Here is a 23138-nt window from a genome sequence, read left to right as displayed (position 1 = left end):
AGGAGAAAGGCTGCAAGGCCTAAAAGGATGACAAGGAGGGAGTTGCCAGATCCCTTTTCAACCCAGACCCGTGGAGTCGCTGAGAAAAGAAACGTAAGACCGGGAATCACAGCTGGCAAATGGTCCGAATGTTGTCACGGGTACATGGGACCCTCCTGCACCGATAGCCAGGGCGGGGAGAAGCGGTTGCCATCGAGGTATCGTCCTTGACTCCAGAGGCAAGAGACGCCAACAGATATTGGCACAGCAGGTGAGTCAGAAAGCCCTGATAATAGACCGGACTGTGTTGGGCTCAAGGTTGTGAATAGCAACATTGTATTAAGAAAGAAGACTAAAGTACAAAGGTCTTTTGTGAGTAAAATTGGCATCAGAGTTAGAGTGGTCCGGTGTCACGTGGGTGCTCATTCGAAGGACTCTAACCGGTGCCCCACTCCTGAACAAGGAGAATGTGTTGAATAAGAGAATCGAACTGGTCCGCCAGCAGGTTATGTTAAATCCTGCGCTTAGTCAAAAGTTTTCGGCTGTTGTAGAAACTACAAGTACCAAGAGGCCTTAGCGGAGGCTGGCATAAGGTGTCAAAGTGGTCATACAAGGGTCAAGCCAAACCCCTTATACAGTTGAAAGTCTTTGGCACGTTGTGGAGGCAAAAGTGAAACCAACTGAGGGATGCCCGCGAATTAGGGTGAGCAGTAATACAACATGAACATTGTGACGACTGAGGGATGTCAACAGTGAAGGGTTGGTCTGAGCCCGATTGAGGGAGGCTCAGACTTGGATTCTATTTATACTGTTATGTACATGCCTTATTATTTTCAATGTTCTTTGTACATTGCCCTTCTTTCATGCTGTTATGTACTTTTGTAATTCCTGTCTCTGTAACTTAAGATATGCACCCAGATGCCTTTGGGCCAGGCGTCCTATACAAATAAAGAAATACAAATACAACGTTGAGAGAAGGATCAAAGCCTGGCTGAGGGGATCCAAGGGTTAAGAGTAATCACCTGACGGGAATATTAATGGAAAGAACTTTGTTTTGTTGCTAATGGCAAATCAGGCCCTCTGAAGTGAGAGACTTTGCATAAAAGAGTCTTGGACATAGAAGGTCCCGATATTGAGAAAAGAAACTGTACCCTTGTGCGGGAGAAGCCAAGGAGTGCTCTATGCTCAAGAGTCCTGCCTTCTCCTGTGCTATAGTGTGGGGAAGGGAGACCCCAGCCATGACATCCTGACTTATTATTTTGTGAACACTTCTTACCTTTGTTGTGAACATTATCCCACACTCTTTTGTAGCATAGCGGTAAGGATTGGCAATAGTTTTTTTTAATTATAGGCCCTCTTTATTTGACTCGACTACATTAGGACTGCATTATTTTTATTTGATGGTCATAGCTTGCTCCCATCTTAGATTTGGGTTTAGATTAGGCGTAAACACCCATGAACTGTGATCACTTGTGTCTGTCTTACTTTGATGCCATGCCTTCCTTAGAGGAGGAGGGGGCATTTGGTTATTGCCTGAGAGGACTGGAAAGAGTTTTTGATTTCTGTACTTTTGTGGATTATCAGGGAATACCATGGGAATACTGCAGGCATGGGTCATTGCTGTTGTATGTGTAGTTCATTGCCATTGTCGTGGGAATCCGGCACAAATCGGAAGAGAGTGGGAAAAAAGGAATGTTGGCAACTAAAGTGATCACATCTACTAGTCAGGGGGTAATTGGTCTTTGAGCCACTGGCCATGGCCAAATTTCATGGCTAGTGGGCCCCAAAGAAACCTGTTGGTGCAACATGTACTGTAGCCACGGCCGAAGGCCATGGCTAGTGGGTCCAAAGCAGCTATAGTATAATAATACGGATCTGCATGAAATGACGTAGTTTAAAAGTCCGACTACCAAAAGTCCGATTTGTTTTTTCTGTTTTATCCATTTGTTCACATATACATATGTGGGGGGACCCCCCCACATCCCACCACCTTACGCCTATACATTTTATATTACCTTTACCCCCCCACATATATCTATGTGAACAAATGGGGGTAGGACTTTTGGTGCTTGGACCTTTTATCCTCGTTCATTTTGGCCTAACCGTAATAAAACCGGTGAAATTTTGTGATGCCATCATTGTGATCATATGCTGCACAACAGGGAGCGCAATTTAAGTCGGACTTGCTTCAAATGCGATGCCGAATTTCATGGATTTTGTTTGGTAAATCTGATCACCTTAACTCTCTCTTAACACAGGTTTTTTCACTGAAAATATATATATATATATATATATATATATATATGTATATATGTATATATATATGTATATATATATACATATATACATATATATACATATATATATATATTTCAGGGCCTGCGGTAGCAGCCCTGTAGTTATGGTTAAGTTGCTCAACTCATAGAAAGAGCACTTTTTGGGCAGTTTATACCTTTGGTGCTGTTCAACGAATCCTCACCAAATGGTGCATATAAAGTATATGGTCACCTAGGAACGATTTTGCGGAGTTTGGTGCAGTTTCGTCCGGGGGGGGGCAAAGTTATAGGAGGGGTCCCAACATTTTTGAAATCCTCATAGACAGAATGGATTTTATTTTGCTCATGCCTACAGCCCAAACCGTTGGACGGATTTCCGAGGTGCGGCAGCTTGGTCCCGAAAGCTTTTGTAAATTTGGTGAAAATCCGTCCAGTAGTTTTTTAACAAATAGCCAAAAAGTAGGAAAAACAATTAGTGATATCTGGGTCCAGTCCGAGGGCTAATTTCCTGATTCAGAAACCACAGATGCCTCTGGGTCAATTAGGGAGTGGTTTAGTGTCCACGGACATCAAAGACACGCGCTGATTGGATGTTCAAAAACATGAGATGCATCATCATTTTTGAAAGAGTTGCTATATTGCTCACGCTGCGCACTCCGTATGGGCAATGGATTTCCATCTATAGCCCACACAGCTTATTTTCCTCTCCATTAAGACATTTTTTAGGGTTGATCTTAGACCCCTCTATTCTGGTATTAACCCAATGTGAAACTTTATTGACCAGTGAATTAGTAGTTTCCATGGTGTTGAGTGGCAATGGATCTAAATGTACTAAAATGGCAATGGAGGCAGAATAAGAACCTTCAAAGGAAAACCATACCTGACCCATACCTGACCCCTGCTTTGGTGCCTACGCAGCAATCTTTATATTAGCACCCGGCTTTACTGAGGATGAACATTGAGTCACCTCATGTATTCCTGCCACCACATGTTCACCCCATCATGTTTGGTGTGTAGCCGCACTAGAAACAGGCAATGTAGGTGCTGGCTTGATCACAGCACATTGGTCAATTTAATTCTGTAGGAAGTGTACTATATCATCACTAATGGAAAGGGAAATTTAAAAAAGGGATTATTTGAAACCCTTCACAAAGTCTCAAACGGACCCATCATATCCATCGGATCACACTTTATTTTGCCACTTCTCTACCCTTTCACTTTCCTTCACTGCCCACCTTGTGAATGCACAATTTGCTCCTCCCTCCTCATGCCCTCCTAAAGTGCTTTCAAAGTAGCTGGCCTTTCACTTCTGACAGCCCTCCGTTGTTGGGGGGCGCACATGCAACGTCTCCTGCACAGACCCAGAAATCAAACATTCATAAAGAGGAGCTTGTTTCCTTGGAGAATCAGCAAGTGAAATCACATGACCAGAATTTAGTTCATTACCCAAAGTGGGCAAATTGTTCTCAATACATCCTTCATTTGAAGAGATACTTTTTATACCACCATCACAAGGACCAGGAGATCAGCCATTCTTTCCAGTTCCATTTTGAATGCCCCTTAGGCTTTAGATATGTTTCCGTCCAGTTTGCCAGTAATTTCCTTTAGTTAAGCATCATGGGAGCATTGCAAAGACTGGAGCGGTAATCCAAGGGTTGGCATATCATGCATCTGCAAGGATAATCTACTGAATAAACACAGTTTATTGCAAACCAAACTTTTTTTTAAACATTTGATGACTAGCATATAATAGGAACAGACTCTCTCTATGTTTCAATAAAACCACATAATGGTTCTTAGGGAGTGCAGCCCTCACCGAAGGCTGGATTGTCTTGGTCCTTTTTTCGCAGTTATATTCTCGTGCCCAGCACTGAGACACGTATCAGAGGGTTTGCTCCCCACTCACACAATTTCCAACGACAAAGAAAACATCTGGGAATAAACACCTTTGCACTATTTCGAAGTAATCAGCGGTGCCCACTCACCTATTATACAAGTAAATTCAAGGATTTAGTCATTTTTCAATGTCTTTCCTGCCTTGGGATTCGGCTACACATTGGCCTTACGTTTCCCCATCTCTAGCCTAGAAACCCACACTAAGGGCAGCTAAAGGTAGCTAAAAACAGATCAAATACAATTAAAAAGAATATCATTGTTTGTAAAAAAAAAAAAAAGTGACGGTTTTTCACCAGTACAAAAATAGATACTTCTGAGTGGAATCAAAGTCAACCTGCACCTGTGATTTAAAATGAATGAAACCGTTGAATTCTGAACCGGTGCAGACCAAGTCCGTTGTCCACTCTAGTCACATCCACAGTCTCGAGGCCTGAATAGTCTCTGACCAGACTTCATTAGACTCGTGTTCCTTATACCATGGAGTGGTGGCCTGGGACCAATAATAAGCAGGAAACAGCAAGCCAAACGTTCTCAGACTTTCAAGACATTGTCACAAAAGGAGCCCACCAGCATAAACGGTAAACACGCAGCGGGAAGCTCAGAGGCAACTGCCCACAGTCACCTCCAACGGCTCTCCAGTTCTAAAAGGAAAAGCTACGTGACTCACTGTACTTGAATAGACAGCGACAGGAGTGCTCGGTGCAGCTAAACCCAGAGCATCCACAGAAACAGCAGCTTCCCGGGGACCGCTCAGAACGATCCCATTGTGAATGTAAACCAGCATCGCGGCTGCAACAGATAGAAATATCTAGAAGCCAGTGGGCCTGTGATTTCTCGAGCACTTTTCCACAGCTCTGACGGCCTAGACTGCCCGACTGTGCTTACACCATGCTTTTCCGCGGCTTTGCTGCATGGCAGGGTATATGAGGAGAAGAGGGATGCTTTTGTTATGATGTGCACTTTTCAAGTGATCTTTATAAAACGAGACTGTTGAAAGCAAATATGGGACTGAGGAGGGGAAACTGGAGTGGGCAATGAAGTCTTGTTGATTTGTCAAGCATGTGGGAAGAGTAGCAGCTGGTGTCCTGGAGACTGGAGCGGTTGCTTTCCCTGGACCAGGCCTTGTGCTCATTTTGTTAACATTTGAAGTCCTGTGAAGTTCCTTACTCTCACTGTCTGAAGACGCCCTCTCTCTGTAGGCTCTACTTCAATCCTACGATCAGGCAATCTGTAGTAGAGGCACAAAGCCCAGTCTACCCCAGGACCAGTCCCTGTGCTGTCGTGCTTGGGACCTGCGGTCACAGCACTAGACATAGCTATGTAGCACATCTTATGTTTTGAACAAAATGAAAGCATTGCTTGGATGTTCATTTCTTTTGAAAGGAAAAATAATTCCATATGTAGCTTGTGAATGAAGAGCAAATTCCTAGTTTAGACAAAATAGTCTGATATATATAGCATAAAAATAAAAGCAATCACGAAACTGCTGCAAAAGCAACCCTTAACTTCAGTTAGCAAAACACAATCACATTTATTTGCATTTCATTCCACAGCTGGAGGTTGCTTTCAAGCCAAAGTTGCAAAAAGAATGGCCAAAAACAAAATGCCTGCCAACTACAGCTGGGAAGATGTGTTCAAGCGCCACAGTCACAGACTGGTCCCAAATTCACCACATAACCAAAGTGTGCGCTCAGCGGCAAATCGTTTTATCTCAAGAGGTGTATTACATGGTTAAAGAGAGATTTAACTTTGATGAATTCACTTTAAAAAAGGAAGGTGAAAAATAAGGGAAGTTTGACGGACCTTATTGGTCCCACCTTTGGCCACCTAAGGAGTACCGGATTATGGCTTATTTTGAGAAAACCTCTTTGGTTTTGCTAAGGCAGCTGAGGTACGTGATGAGTCCTGTATTGAGATGGGGGAGGGTGTACCATCATTGCCTAAAATTGTTCATGGCAATGCACCAACACCTTTTGTTGACCCCCTTCCTCAAATCCCTCAGGCTATGCTGAGCTTAAGGCCCTTTAGGAACGTGCATAGGGAATGCATGGGCTCACACCAGAATAATTCTGAGTCTTAATAACGGAACCAAGTCAGGAAGATGGCAAAGTACTGTTTTATTAGCAATTGTCTAAAACAGGGAGGTTTCAACGAACATCTACGGACTTACACTCAGACTCTCAATGATCTCTACACAAAATATAGTTTTAATATGGAAAATACATCAGAGTGACTCCATACTATGTGGCAAATAGTAAAAAAACTATCAAGGGTCGGGATTGGTTAAGGGAGACATCTAAGTATAGTTTTCTATAGGAGCAAAGCTATCTGTTATCAGGTGGACAACCTATGCCTATCTATAAAAAACATGTCATTTCAGAAACATTAGCTACACAGTTTGTCATTGGTCTTCAGACTATCAGGTCCTTTGCTATATGGACTAAAACAATCGGTTGGCACACGTGTGCCATTTCTGGAACATTTGGTTCATTTAGCAGCACGTACCACACCACTTAATTAGCCCAGCATCTTTCATCGCTCATGCCTTCTGCCATGAAATTGTCTTTGTACTTGGCCTTGCAGAGTATCCTTGTCTGTGAGAATGCACAGGAGTGAGGGCATTCACTATCGTGTCTGGAACTCCAAGTTCACTGTCTATTTCCATCCTAGAATCACGTGACAGGAGACCACGATTTAGTCCATTTTGCAGCTTTTAAATGCTTTAAATGAATTAAAGTTTGGCATCCTTTGTGTTCTTTCTTGCACCTTAGCGTGGGAAGGTTCATCCTCTGCATACTCGTTCTTCTTCAGAATGGATAGCTGACCTTGGTTGTTTCAGTCTTGCCTTCAGGTCAGACAGTCTTGCCATTCAGCTCCACGAACCTACTATTCTTGCTGCAACACAGGTTTCCATTCCCGCTTCATAGGCTCTGGCTTACTAAATTCATGATACCAATATCCAGCTTCCTGTGCAATGACGGCTTCCCCGGCATTCTATTCACTACTTACAGCTAGCTTCTATGATGCCTTAAACTACCTTGCATTTCAGCGTCTGTACATTTATTCAACGGTCATTTTTCTGCTTCACTTCACACGCATATAATCTTCCTCTTTTGTATTTGAAAGTTCACTTGATCCTTGTTTCACTATTGGCCTTCTAGGATCCATACATTAGTCTTCAGCCAGTGTCTTGAGACGTTTTGCACACTTTTTTATGACATCACTAGCTCTTCTTCTTTACTCTTTTCCATATTCCTTAAGGATTTTCCTCCTGTAGGTTATCACCACGTCAAGGGTACATTTTGGTAAGGTTGTCTCAATGGGTATCTTCTTCCATACACTCGCTGCGATATTGGTACTATGGTTTGGTTGCTGTTAGGCACAGTACAATCTCATATCTCCAATACATGGGAGGTAGGGGTGCTGGATTTCCTGCAGATGCACACAGCTGCTCCTCTACACACCTGTCATGCACTCTTTAGTTCTGTTATTCAAACTATCTTTTAGGCCCTTTGGTTCTGGGACTCGAATACATTGTTACGAATTTGTCAACAATTCTGCTAGACCGATCCAATGTGCCAGGTCTTTTTCACGAGATCCCAAGATTAAGTAAAATTGAATCTAATGACATTGACTGAGTGGAATTAGTGGATGACTTGAAGGCAAATGTGGTTCATATACATTTTAAGTCTATAATTGAGCTTTCTTTGTTGCTAGAAGAAATTCATAACTTTATGTTATTAGGATATGATTTGTAAAGTAACTCTGATAATCCTCAAGGTTTTACGATGCACACGCACCCTGGTTCTATCCACAAAAAAGCACTGGCTCTAGCCTCAAGCATTGCAAACGTCCTGCCATCAGACACAATTCCACAAACAAACAGTTCTTTTTTTACAAGTCGATTGCAACACATCCTCTGAACTAACTGACTGGTCCTGATTGCCTTCGGCTCTTCTCGCTGGTAGTGCATGCAATAGGTTCAGGGCACAGACTCTTCAACAGCCCGCTGCTTTGCATTTTGGCTAGGAATCTGCGGGCCATAGATCTTTGTTCTTTCCCTCTAGTATTGCCTGTGCATTCAATTCCTTTTGCATTATAATGCCTCAAGAGTTTTGGTTAATCAAGACTGCTCCACTGTATCATTATAGTCCCCTTCTATAGAAAGTGGTTCGCTCTAGTAAGGGTGGAATCTTGTAGGCTTGTTGTCTAATGATGACAGACAATAGTGCAATCTTTTGATGCACAGAAATCTGTGCTGACACTTGTGCAGGGTTCTTTGTAGCTAAATTAGTCTTGAAGTGCGTTTCTTGTCATCCCCTGTCGAAATATTAGTTATCAATCTGTACTGGAATTCTATTACTTTGAATTTTTAAGCTTTCTTAGAATCCCTTGCAGATATCTTCCTTTCATGGTTGGATCAAGGTCTTTCATCAAATATAGTGTTAGCAGGGGATTTTAACTGTATTTGTCCAGATTAGGATTAAATCATATGTATCTAGTAAGGAGGCCAGGGGCGTTTGTTGGACCTATTTCTTTAATATCTGGGAACGTCATAAACTCAACAGCAATTTCACAGGGAATGAACCCCCATCTTTTACATGGCATAATTGCTTCAATCATTTTTTTATTGACTATATCTCAGTCTCTTCCACTCTATATAAATTCCTGTAAGGACTTTCAGCTTATCCACACAGACAAATATGATCACAAGTGATTGGATGCTTCCATAATTTATCGAATTAGCTACTAGGGACACTAGGATAACCTGTAATGCACTTACAGTGGCATCTAGTGGTAATTGTTTAATGGGGTTTCCAAAGAACATCAGAAATTGCAATCTTAATCTTAATGAGATCCTTTGTGCTTCGGCTACTGGTGAATTGAAAGATCAATTTTCGCCACATAACTCTAATAGGATTATTCAGGACTCATCTGCAATTTTTTTGGAAACCGTAACAGGGACTTTAGATTCCACGTCAGTAACTAAGAAGCACTGCTGTGATCCTCTCACTGTTGAGATAAAAAAGAGCTCAGAGTGAATATCTGCCTTTTGGGTAGTTCTTCTCTATCAGGCTCAGAGTATAAGCAATCGGTTTTCTCGATTTATATTGTGGTATAAGAACCGGCTTAAATGTCATAGGCATCAGATGCTGAATAATGATAGTCAGAGTATGTTGGAAGTCCTTCTGTCTTTCATTGCTAAAAAACGAGACTGGCAATCAGCGTTCAATCCAATGTAACCCATAGAGGAAGATGTGTGGTCCCAGCATTTTTATCAATTATATTACAAATCTAAAGCCATAGTGCCCCTTCCTGGATGATGACACCTTGGTATTCGCCTATTGTAGAAGATGATGCCAAAGAACTATTAATCGAAGCTAAGAATTCTCGAGCATCAGGACCGGATGGGCTCCCCAACCTTGAAGAGCTCGCCACATTTATGGGCTGCGATACTCACCATACTATTTAAACATATCAGCTACTATGAAGTATTTTCACAGTCCTGGTCGGAGGCAATAATTGTCCCAATATTTACAAAAGGAATGCGTATGTAATCGTTAAATGATCACCCTATAACTTGTAAAGGGTTTTGACCCATGTTGAATCAATTGACTGGTTAGATGTGGGGATGAGCTGTCGCCGCCCATTATTCTATCCCAGAACAAACTAAATCAATAGACTGGGTGGATGTGGGGATGAGCTATCGCCGCCCACATTCACGCCAGAATCCAGGAGAACTGCGCAGTTGGCACAAGACCACTCCAAAGATACAACCTTCTTGTGGGGGGTTCCACATCACCACTCTACTGTAAGGATGCCATCAAAACAATGTTAAGCAAGGGTCCTATACTATCAAGCCTCCTGCTTCCCCACCAAAAGGATATGACACCTCTCTGATTAGATTAGGGGAGGGGCACCTGCAGAGGGCAGAGACACAGAACAATGCACTGTCCTGGGCTCAGGCAAATGTTATATTGGGGGGGTCGTAAAATAGCTTCCTCTTGGGAGAAGTGGGAGGAGAAGTGCCTCTGGGAGCCACCTGAGCTGGAGGCGGGTACAGACAGAAGCTTCCCCCCTGTGCTTTGGAACCTAAACCACACCCATCTGGGCCAGAGCATAATTTTTAAAAAAATTGATAATTCATAGTACGGATTGTCATAATTATATAAGTAATATCATTATTTTTGTGATTTTTCTGTGCACGTTTTAAGAGGCGTTAGGACCCTGTGGTGTATTCTGGGGGGGTTGCTAGTGGAAATAGGGTCTCACTCCAAATGTCTGCATGTTAAAAATCTTCATCAATTAATGTCCATACTCCTTGCGCACATTTGTGTAATTTTTGGTAAATGTCCGATATTGCTAAACCAGTCAAAAAGTGCAAAATGTTGCCATTTTTTAATGCAAGCCCCAGGAAGATTAGAGGCGGACAAGCATGGACCATAAGGAATATATAATGTGTACATGTAATTTCAACAAATTGTGTATCTGGGAAATATGTATTTGAATCAAATATAGATTTGTGGGCAAATTGACCAGGGGAGGATCCTCTGACCCATAAACAGACCTCATCATGATGACAATCCATTTCCTTCCCCCAATCATGGGAGAGGGGAGAATTGGGCCAATGACAAGTAGAGAGGGGCAGGCTCAGTTATGCCATGCACACACCCACTTCCAAAACATATTAAAATAGACTGCTGGGACAGGTAGAGACATTCATTTTCCATTTCTGCAGAGCATTTTGACGGCCGACATCCCATCCAGACAGAGACCAGAACCAGAGACCCATAGACTACAGAACCTTGAACCTAGAAGGCCCACTGCAAGCAAAAGTATTCTCAGCAGGCCTTCAGAATCCAGCTGGCCCTAAATTATCTTAATGTATATCTGTCTAAAATGAATTGGAATTGAATACGCTAAAAACTAAGGTCAATTGCCTTTCGTGGGGTACTAAAAAAATCCACATATTTAACTGTAGACTTTTTGGATCCAAATTGGAGGTAGCATCCCATCTATGTTATTTGGGATTTTAGATCTTTAATAAAAGGCATTTTGCTCTTCTAGCAACTTTAAAAAAAGAAGAGTTTGCTCTTGGCTGCCCATATGAAGTGGTTAAAGATGAAGTTCTGTCTCTTCTCTCTGGTACCAACCATTAGATACTATAAAGCCAAAGTTGTTCCTGCAATTCTGAATGGCTTGGAATGTGGGCATTTGGAATATCGGGTCACTCTTACTCAGTTAGAGGGTCTTTTGTGGAAAAAGGCACTCTTTTTTACCCAATTGTCTTCCTATGTCCTGTATCAGATTGGAGATAGGGCTCGCTTCATTAGGATAGTAGGCAAAAAGAATATGCTTGCTTTGTATCATAATATTCTCTTTGCCCTGGTTAACTCAGTGTTTGAAGTGCTCAATGCATGTCTGTCTAGTAATCTTTGTGTAAATCTAAAGGAACTATAAAGCAAGTGCACAGCTTGTTTTAACGATTTGGGAGTTCTCCTCTCTTCATTTAAAGCTCTCGGACATGGATTGGATTATGGTAATAGTCACTAATTCGAACTATAGGTTATATAAACAAATGTATGCGATTCCCAGGAAGTGGGGAACTCTTCCGGCATATTTCATAAGATTTCCCTGCTCAATTTATTGTGATACTTTTGTAGGATTTCATTTGAATTCACTCCTGAATGGCGGATGGCGAAATCTGTGCGATTCGGTCTGGGTCTGCTTCTATATCCAACTCCTGCGGATTCTGCAATGGAGTGGGACAACCAGAATCTTGGCAGCATATATTTTGGGAGAATGTGGTGTCACATTCCAGCTGGGAACATCTTGCTTAGCAAACTGTGTTCATAATACGTCCTTCCTATTGTCGGACCGATTTTAGCACTGGAACCTAGCTTGCTCATAAACCTCATTAACCATTGCAGTGATTTGCATTATTAATATATTCTAAGCTAAAAAATTATTACTTTTTTGTTTTTCTTTTCTGTTGTCTTCCTTCTTTTATGGAAATATTACATGATTATGATGTTATTGTTTTACTAATGAAAAATTGTATTCCATTGTTGAAGTTTTTTACATAATGGTGATATATGTTGTGTATTGTACGATTTACAATTTTTAGAAATTTGGAATTGTGATAGGTTTTTTTGCTTAACCAAAACCCAATAAAAAAATGTATAATAATTGGGAACAAAACGAGAGTCATTAAGAACATGTTTTGACTGTGAGAAAAAAACATCGAACAAATACATGCTAAGTATCACGAGGATTATTATTTGTAATTATTTAACAGCTGCCCCCTGATCGCCGTCAGTCCCTTAGGGGTATACATCATGAAGCGATGGCAGGTTAAACCTAATTCCCTGGGCAACATTTTGGGCAGAGACATCATAATCGATTAATAAAGAACTCTCCCCAACTGGGAGGAACAGAAAATGGTGTCTAAACACCTGCAAGAAACTGAGGCGGGACCAACATGGCCGAGGGTCATGTGTCACAATTTGGGAGATTTTACTCGATCCCTGGATGTCACTGCACCTTGCTGGAAATGAAAACTAGGTTTCATACAGGTCTGTATGGCTGAAGATGCAGACAAGAAACAACCGATACAGGTGGCAGGTTTGATAAGTCAAGAGAGTGGAAGGTTATTACAGAGGCCGGAAGAGTGAAGCTGGTAGAGGGCATAGAGGCAGCACAGGCAGCGTAGCATAAGGGGAAGTGAGTGCTGCCTCACAGATGAGGATCTGTTGCTTTTTCCAGAACAGATGATCCTGAATTCAATTGCGTTTGGTTTTAATGGGGTAGTGCTCTACCATACTGACATATGAAAGAGGAGGTTACCTTGCGAACAGTGGGATCAAGTAGTTGGCAGAGTTAGGTGGGAGGATTTAGGGTCAGACAGTTAAAATGGGTGGAGGGCAGCAATGTACCTTCCCTTCCCTTGTTTCTCTATTCACCCTTCCCTCTTTTGTTCCATTTTGCTTCTGGGAGATTAGCACACAAAGTGTTCATGCATGTGCTTATAATAAATATAACATCTGGAAGTATGACATATGTCGGAGGGGGGTAGGGGCATGAGAGCGCTGCCTATGTTTGTATTTTTTTAATCATCATCCACACCCTTTACAATGATATTCAATTATTCAATGGCTAGTGCTACAGTCATGCATGCTCGCTCATGATTATGACACAGGTAAAAGGCAGGGCAGATACCTCTTTTCAGCTCTCAAAATGATCATATTATAATCTCCTAGAATGGTGGATATCCAACAAAGAAATGCAAATAAATAGATTGGCTTAGGAATTCACACAAAACAATTATTCTAATAATAGATCACACGATCTGGCAAAATCTAATGCAAAACAGTACAACAAAATAGGTTCCAATTTTAAACATAGAAAGGCAGGTGGTCCATTTATTCCATTTACTGCTAGTGTGCCAACTTTCAAGAGAAAAACCTAACTGTTCTAAAATCTGCTTTTGTTGTACTGAAGCACATTACACTCATGGCATACTGCTCTCTTGAAAGTTAGAATGGCTGATGGCATGCATTGTGAAATAACTAAAGGGGCCTTTAGTAGATGAGTGGTTGATGTCATTTGGGGAGTAAAGAAAGCTCAGAGGCAACACATTTGTCTTGGAAGCAAAACAAAGCAGCGCAACACAGGTTCGAATCCCGATCCCGCTCTTAGAAAACACTTGCTAGTATCAAGCGCGTTATAAATGGAAAATAAAATAAATAAAAAATAAATACATTTGATGGCGAGATAGAATTAGGGAGGGGCTAAGCAGTACCTGCTGGCACTGCTTGGGTTAACAGTGGGATCGAAGGGTAGGCACACCAAAAACAAGAGCAGAATTGTGATGGAGAAATGTACATGTCCACCACAGCTTCATATTTTCATATTACATATATTAAAATCTGCTGACAGTAGTCATCTTTTAAACTGAAGTCTGAGAGTGTGGTGGCATTGTGAACGTGTCATCCATGTGTTTGTGTGTGAACTATCCTGGAGACCAAAGTCCTGATTCACAGAAGTGATTTATAATGGCGCAGTCTCATTGAAAAACGCTCTGCGAATCATCAGTTATGGCGGTGCAGCACTGCAATGCACTCTCTCTTGCCTTGAGAATGGACCAACCATTCCTCAACTTTAGACGAAATACTATAAATTGGCTCGCATCGAGAGCCCACTGACACAGCTTGGCTAGCCTACGCCTTGACTAAGGTGGTTACCTGACATCTGACGTTCTAACTAATCAATACTACCCACTGTCAAATTGTGAGTTCCTCTGTACCTTATTGTACTATCGTGTATATATTCACTGTAACTACTCTAATTCACGCTATGTATACTTGTATATTTGTACTGTAACCTTGTAACTCACTCTAATGAATACTTGTAACTGTTTGCAAAAGCGCCTGATACCTTTGGGTTCGGTGCGCTATACAAATTAACAAACAAACAAACAAATCAAGGCCTAAGCATGTGGTGCTGTGTTGGATTGAATGAAGAGTGCGAGGAAAGGCAAGACACCTGGTGATTTTATTAAGCCTATCATAACATTTGAATATAAAATGTAATTTTGCTGTGCTAGAAATCTGCAATAACCTAGTTCGAGGGGCCTCTAAGTTTCTTTTCCTTCCTTTGATACTTTATTTTTTTGGCACTTAAATTGCCAGCGTACAGTCCTTTCTCTGCCTCTCCTCTTTCTTGTTTTCATTCTTTGGTTCCCTATTTCACTTCCGGTGCTCTCACTCTCTTCACCGTCTGTTTTTCAATCTCTTCCGCTCTGTCGCGCCCGCCTATTGCTTGCCCCAATCCTTCTCTCTCACACTCGGTAAAGCGTTATACAAAATGGTTCCATGTCATTTCAACTAAGTATTTACTTGGCGTTGGAGTGGCGGACCGCGTGTGACGGTGCGCACAGCCATGCATGCCCAACCTTCGGGTGTGCTCCAGACTTTACCTCACTGATGCCAGGACGATTGGGGTTGCAGTAAGAAGCCCTGTACTAGCTTGGGGTCAGTAAGTGCTTTGGCTTTCCAGGGCCTTAAAGGTACTTTTTTGCAAATTATATTTCATCGTCCGTTTGATAAATAGAAATCATCATGCAAAGGATGAGCACTTCTATTCGAGGCAGGGAAATGTTGCCAGAGATCCCTGGCAACCATGTGCATTGCTTTATGCCTGCTTTCCAAAAGGGGAGACCAGGCTCAGGGGAATTACTCTGAAACGGCCACAGTGTTACTAGATTTGCAAGATCCAATACGCTGACTCATCTAACAAGGTGCGCACACCTGATGAACACCCCTATTCGTTCATCCATTCACTTTGTGTTGTGGCCACTCCACCCAGTCTTCCGTTTTCTAATTTATAGTTACACCTTGATTGTGTTTTTTGCACATGCTCCCCAAATCCATCACAATCAAGCAGTAATTCGGGCCCCTTTAGTGCTCCCACAATGATCCTAGGGGTACCCCCGAACTTCGAAGAAATTCATAAATCGTAAATCTTCAAGAAACTACAAACCAGAAATCCATCCACTGCCAAAATGTCCCCTAAAATAGGGGGGGGACCTCACTTTAACTTTAAGAAGAGATTTCGGTTGGGAAATTGCTCAATGCCTGATCACAGATCTAGGCAAGAGTGGTGTAGGACGTAGTCAGCAGCAGGACACAAATGATATTGCATATCACACCCTTAGCAGAGCTTTATATTCCAGTTAGATAGCTCAGTGGGTCAGTCCATAGCATGTGTATACAATGAGGTCACAAGCACAAATCCCAGAATGGGCAACTCAAGCATTATGTTCTGTAACGTTAATCCATGGGTCTTCATTGATAGTTAAGGTGAATGTCCCGGAGGACAGTGAAGGTGTCGCTGATGGTTTTTACATGTCTAACCTCTGGATGGCAACACATAACACTTGTCTCTTTCTCCCTCAGGAGTGCCAGTGCTGTTTGTTGTACCCTGGGGCATCGTGAAGTACCTATATGAAGATGACGGGTGTGTTAAGTCTTCAGCTTTAAGCATGTTTGACAATGTTTGCGAATTGTTGCTTGTCAAAGATGGAACATGTTTGTGCTTTAAAAACGTGCTGCTTCACTTGGGCTCATTATGGCTAACATGGTTGACCAATCAACACCAAATGGTTCAAGCGTTCGCACGATTGGAGGAGCGATGCTACGGTTGTGGATTGCCCTTGAGGAACCCACTGCACATATTGGTGGCTTTCATTGCAGCCATCTCACCAACACATCTCGCCACCATTTTTCTCAACTAATTTCCAAGATATGGCCGAACCGGCTCTGTGAAGCTCTGTCTGTCACTGGTTGGATATTGTCATGCAAATGGGTTCAAATGCCTGCATCTGTCCACAGCACACACTCGGGTGCACCCTTTTCAAGCATATAGGTGTACAGATGCACATATCAATTTCCCCTAGTATTGGTAGACCAGGGATTAGAACAATCTACTGTTCAAAACCTCAATTAATGGGTAGTCAAGCAATTAACGGATAGCCAAGGATAAATCCTCGGGCTCCCCTCAATTAATGGGTAGCCACGGATAAATCCTGGCGCTCCCCTCAACTAATGGGTAGGCAAGGATACATCCTTGTGCTCCCCTCAATTAATGGGTCGCAAAGGATACATTGTGGTGGTCCCCTCAATTAATCGGTAGCCACGGATGCATCCTGGCACTCCCCTCAATTAATGAGTAGCTAAGGATAAACCCTGGCACTACCCTCAATTAATGGGTAACCAGGGGTAAATTCTGGTGCTCCGCACAGCTAATGGGTAGGCAAGGATAAATCCTGAGCTCCCCTCAATTAATGGATAACCAGAGATAAATCCTAGAACTCCCCAAAATTAATGGGTAGTCAGGGATAAATCCTGGTGCTCCCCTCAATTAAATAGCAACCAAGGTATGATCCTTAAGTCACCATGAGCTCAGCAACATCGTGGGATGCCGTGTGATGGAGGAAAGTGGATAATGCAACATGTTGGGTGTGGTGAAACCTTGCGTATGGACAGTGTCTGTGCTGCTGCTAATCAAAGAAAACAGCCACCACTGCGGCTTTCATTCCCCTGCCAAATGCATTATGGGATGTGTGGTCCTAAATACTTAGTTTGATTATTTGATTAATTTATTTAAAAAAGTGCTCCCTCACCACAAGACAACGGTGTGAAAAAGTTTCAAAGAATTAATGGCGCAATCAATCAATCAATCAATCAATCAATCAATCAAACGAACACAAGAAAAAAGTATGACAAAGATACCCATATACATAATTACTAAAAAAGTAAAAGACTTCTTAGGACTGATCTGGGAAGTCCAACCTAAACCAACATGTTTATTGTAATTGTAATTACAAGGCCTTTATAGAAGTAAAGAGCGTGAGAAGCACATGATTGCAAATCACAATTATTTTCTAAGCGTTTCATATCCAAGCATGATAAGGACTTTAAAGATCTGCACTTCAGATGGATGGAGATGGAGAACTTGTTTACACCATTAGATTGGCTCAGCAATGAAGATTGCCCAGGCTTTATTGCCAGGAATCTTGCATCTATTAAAGACACGGGGCAAGCATTATCCTTAGACTCTTTAATGCTACTCTTCACAGCAGCTCTTTTAAATCTTCACCTTTTTGTTTTACACAATTGTTTTGTTTCATTTAAAAAAAAAAAGGAAAACAACCAACCAAACAAATGTTCCCCTACATGGGACTACAACTCCCCAGAAGGTCTGCAGTGTTCTGTAGTTTTGTGTCCATTTCCTCAAACCAACCATGAAACAGCACACTCCTTATGTCATGTCCTGTCTGTGCCTCCTCCTCTTCCTTTGGTGTTCCAACAGGTCAAAGTTCAACTGGTAAACTTCGCTCCTGACATCCCTCAACATGGACTCTGTACCAACACTGGAACCCGCTCCTGGTCCCCGCATAACCACTCCTGCAGCAGTCACAACAGCACCGAAGAAGCCCTTCGATCAGTTGCTTTTAAGATCATCACCTAGGAAGCAACCAGACACACCATAAGGGAGGGAATAGGTAGCTAAGAAAAATAAACCACATTACAATAGCATCAGCACACAGGTGATGAACATCAATACAGTCAATGTTCTTCCACCCTGCGTTTGTCTAGCAGGATAATACTGGCGATAATGTCAGAAGTTCTTCGCCATCTCTATCGAAATGTTCAATTGGTTCCCCCTAACTTGTTAATGTATCGCACTGCTGAGATGTTGTGCATCTTTAACTGGATGCAACAGTTTGCCCTCTTTTTGGAAAAAGGTTCTCACAGAGAACGAGCCTGCTAACAGTTCTAAACAGTTTATATGTAGTTTCAACTCCTCTGCGGACCACTTTCCTCCTGTCTGTAAATGGCTGCACCTGGCGCCCCAACCAGACCTGCTTGCATCCGATTCTATCACTAATTATGTGACATCTCTGAAAATGGCACTGCCGTTCCAGGTTTCCATGTTGCGCAACAACCAGCTCAATTCTGCTCTCACGTCTTCGTCTAACGGGACATACTGGTGCTCTCTTACTCGCCCTTGCAAATGCCTGATTTTCATCCTCTGCAGCACCCTGTAATGCAGGGGACTGGGCAATGTAGCCTGAATTGAGGCTGGCAGAACGCCCACAATCCTCGCTAGATTCTGATGCGAGATATGCATCTTCTGAATCTCTACTCTCAACTCTTTCTTTGTTGCTTTCATTTTCTGCTGCAGCAACTTCAAGGTGGGTTTCCTGGTGTCTATTACAAATCCCAGAAACTTCATCCATTGCCTCCGAACCAGTTCAAATTTCTCTTAGTTGATTAGAAACCCAAATGAGGTCAACAGGGTGCTCACCCATTGTAAATGACTCGCCAATGTTGCCTTGTCCCGCACTAGGATCAGAATATCTTTCAGGTGGACTATAATCCTAACTGTAATCCTGATCCCCCTGTCTCTGATAGCTTCCGCCACCCGTCTCATGACCTTGGTAAACGCCCAGCGTGGCCAATCCAAAGGGGAGGCAAGCAAACTGCCAACTCCCTTCCCTCCATAGGACTTTTAGGAACCGCCTATGGTCTTGAGCGGTTAATGATCTTTCCATCTAAAACTTTCCAACCAAAGTTTTTGCATCGAAAACCTAACCATCGAAAATATTTGCATCAAATGCATTTTATTGTATTTTTTGGGGGTGGTGAGGTACCCCCGTTTTTTACCCTTAAAAACCTACCCCAACGAAAATGAACCCTTTACCCATCACATATATGCATTCACTGCATATATCGTTGATGGTTAGGTTTCAATGGAAAGGGTTTCGTTGGAATCCTTTTCAGTGGAAACACTAGATACCGTCTTGAGCTATAGGAATGGTCAGAGGTGTCTTTCAAGTCGAGCCTTGCCAACCAATTTGCATTATGCAGAATGTCCCCGAAGAGGTAAATACCCTACACCTTGAAGTGTCTGTAGACTAGCCAGCTGTTGAGCTCCTTCAAGTTGATGACTGGTCTTGACTTCCCTTTCCTGTGTACCAGGTACATATTGCTGTAAAACCCTGCCTGACTTGCCAAGCACTGCTCAATCACTCCCTTCTCTAAGAGACTGCTCAGCTCTGCGTCGAGGAGTTTCTCCTCCTTCCTTGACTTCCTGAGCCACGCTTGGACATTCTCCTGATGCGGTAAGTTAATGAAATGTAGCCTGAAGCCTGCTACCGTATGAAATACCCAAGCATCACCCGAGAGCACCCGCCATTTAGCCAGACAGAGCAATGTCCGCCCCTAACCCTGGGGTAATGCTTGCTTTGTGCATTTACCGCTAGCAGCGCTTTGCTGTCTGTAGCCTCTGTGTCCCCTGCGACCACGCTAACCCCTGCCTTCTGACCGCTGTATTGCTTTTTCGCCGCCACAAAGACAACATAGCTGGCAAATACGTTCCTTTTCCTTACAGCAGGCATTGAGTGGCCTTCATCCACACTAGATAGGCACAGCCATCGGCACTCTTTTCCCTAGAGATGCATCCTAGCATATGTGATTACATCCTGGATTAAGCTCCTTCAGCCCCGTTTTACTTTTAAACCTTTATACACTTTTCTTACCTAGATCATGGCATCTGATGCACGCAGACTGCTTCCCAGCTGCAATATTAATTAGCAACTGGTCCAAAACAAGACTTCAGCCATGGAGGTTACTAACTTGTACTTGGCAGGTTCACCTCCTTGCAGCGTTTTTCCATTACTTGGCATCACCCGACCACCCTTAACTAACACAGTCCTTTTAAACCTCTAGGTAGATGCCCACCTCTTTCAACAACATCCCGACCACGAATAAATGTCCGGATGACAGTTCGGTACCACATAACAGCGCTGCTCTACTCTACACATCCACTGCCTTTTGCCATCAACATACCGAACCAGAAACACCAACCAGTGTGTCGACAATGTTAACGTATTGCCACTTTAAGCAATACATGAAATAAACTGTCACTTTGCTTACTAACTCACCAATATGCAGACTACGATGTACTCCATAATGCATATTTCTCGTGCTACGGCACATGTCAATTTATGTCAATATGTCCTTGTGTTAGTTTAAATAAAACTTCTATCTTTTTTGACATTCCTGTTTCTCACAGTGATCTCTTTTTGAGCTAGCAGCCACCTAGCTCCGCTGCAAACACTTGGTGACCCCCTGTCACGCCCATGACTAGGGTAGCCTTTGACTCTACCCCCTTTTTTCATTGTACTTCCTAACCCTCTAGAGCCAGGCCCCCTTATATAAAAAGAGGGTTGCACCCATATCTCTCACAACCCCTTGTGATACTGCCACAACCAATGAGTTACTCAGGACCTTCTTGAAACTTAATGACAGGTCTCGGTCTATCTCCTGCTCCTCTTCACTGTATTCCGGGGTAGTGCGTTCAGGCTTCATCACACTGAAATTGCCAATGATTGTGTGAGAACAATGTAGGCTGTCAGCTGGCTAATGCTTGTTCTGCCTTCAACTGCCTAAACTAAGCAGGCTTCTTTCTAGAAGGTTAGCAGCACCTCATTCTCCTTTTGAGCTAAATTTCCCAGTGGACAGCAGCTTTAAACTGAACATAGATGGTGCGCGTTACAGCGATTTGCCATTGGATGCGTAACTGATGCTGACGTGATCGCCACATCATCTGCAGCAAACAATGCGTGTTGGTGCCAGAAAACTGCAAGGTCCTGAAGAGCTGTAATGATCCTTGCACGCCTCACACATATAGCGGGCCGAGTCCCGGGCAGCCCCCCGGTAACCCGGCGCAAGCAGGATGACTTACGGCTGGTGTGGTCCCTGGAGGCCCTCCACAACTTTGCACGTGCTCACAGAGTTGCGGCCACCGCCGCCCGTAATACAATACGGGAACCAACGCACATCACCTTTGGTTGTCCCTGCAACCTGCAGCTCACCCATAACAGCAATAAAATACACTGGAAAGGAAATCGTGAGCGTGAGCCACCGCTTGTACTAACACTTGCATTGTCAAAGTGAGTCACGCGCATGCTACCAGTAATAAAAGGCCCTAAAAACGCCCCTCACATGTTCAGCAAACCATGTAAAACCCTTCACTAGCACAAATCCCTGCATAAATCCTTAATATAAAAACACTTATCTGCTTGGAAGAGCAGCAAAGAAAGAGGAGGAGGCACAGACAGGACATGGCATAAGGAGTGTGCTGGTTCATGATTGGTTTATGGAAATGGACACAATACTACAGGATACTGTGGACTATTGCAGATTTGTGGTCTCGTGAAGGGGAAGTTTTGTTTGGTTGGTTGTTTTACTGTTTAAAAGAAAAAGTGAAGATTTAAAAGAACTGTGGTGAAGAGTAGCATTACAGAGTTTAAGCCTAATGTTCGCATCCGGTCTTGACATAGAAACAATAGTTCACATTTTAATCCAGTGGTGTGTTTTAATTGTAGTAATTAAACATTTTGCTAATCATCATCTCTAGAATGGCATTCAATGCCTGCTGCGCCGGACAGTGCTGATGTGGCAGTTTGATTATGACCCAAACCTTTTAGATGAGCAATTTTCATTTACAGCCACATGTTGGAGAGAGCAGAGGGATGGATTTAGTCTTTAGGCATATTGGTGATGTGGAAAATAGAAATATTTGTGTTGGACCATTCTCACTGAGACTAAAAGGGGCCCCACTGGGGGGAGGGTCCAGTTGATATTACAAATGTTGATGATGAGTATTGTGTATGTATATATCTACCATTATCAGCAGATATTGTGCTACAGGTTTAAATCTCAAACTTACAGGCTGATTGACTTGGCTGAATCACTTTTCAATGTATCCACTATGCTGCGATTGCAGCTCCACTGAAGGATCCGCGAACTCCACAAACGAAAAATTAGCCAAAGCTCTGTGGTATATAAATAGTTGCCATTGGTGCAATGGACACGGTTTTTGGAAGAAAGGTCTTTAATGGGCCTTATGATTTGCAGATCCACATGGAACCGAGACAGGGCTAAGACATGCAACTTTGTTTTTTGGGAAGGGGGATTGATTGTAATAAATACAATTGCCACCACCCAACATCGAATGGTCAAATCCTTTTTACAGAATTTCTACCTTATGTTAGTAGCAGATTATCTGAAAGCCGCCGGGGCATTTCCGTAAATCTGCATCAATTGGTGGGGACAGAAGACAGTGACCGTGCATAGAGGATAGGGAAAGTCAAAGGGTGCGGCCAGAGCAATGTGGAAGTCAAGAAAGCCTGTACGTTAGAGATTACCTAATTTTAGGACGGAAGGGAGCTACTGAGTGAGGTTTAAATGTGTGTTTGGTGATTTATGGGTGAGCGGAGGTTGGAGGGAAGCTGTTAAGTGGAGGAAGCAGTAGTCAGATGGAACAAGCTCAATGGTGAGGTTGTGAAAGTGAGGGTTTAAGATTGGAAGATGGTGTCCTCGGCCATGGGTAGGTATGCTGTAGACGTAGACCAGG

General features: G+C 42.8%; 1 protein-coding gene across 1 annotated transcript in view; it reads left to right on the top strand.

Annotated features, from left to right (window-relative positions):
• Positions 1–23138, top strand: part of GLP1R (glucagon like peptide 1 receptor) — a 676904-nt gene that overhangs the window by 488902 nt on the left and 164864 nt on the right. The window contains exon 5 of the mRNA XM_069607308.1: positions 16109–16169. Within this exon, the coding sequence (XP_069463409.1) occupies positions 16109–16169 (61 nt within the window). The remainder of the gene's footprint in view (positions 1–16108; positions 16170–23138) is intronic.

This window comes from Ambystoma mexicanum, chromosome 4q (genome assembly GCF_040938575.1).
Source record: "Ambystoma mexicanum isolate Mex_15411 chromosome 4q, UKY_AmexF1_1, whole genome shotgun sequence".
NCBI lineage: Eukaryota > Metazoa > Chordata > Amphibia > Caudata > Ambystomatidae > Ambystoma > Ambystoma mexicanum.
Note: the sequence above shows the minus strand (reverse complement) of the source record. Positions and strands in the feature narration are given on the sequence as shown.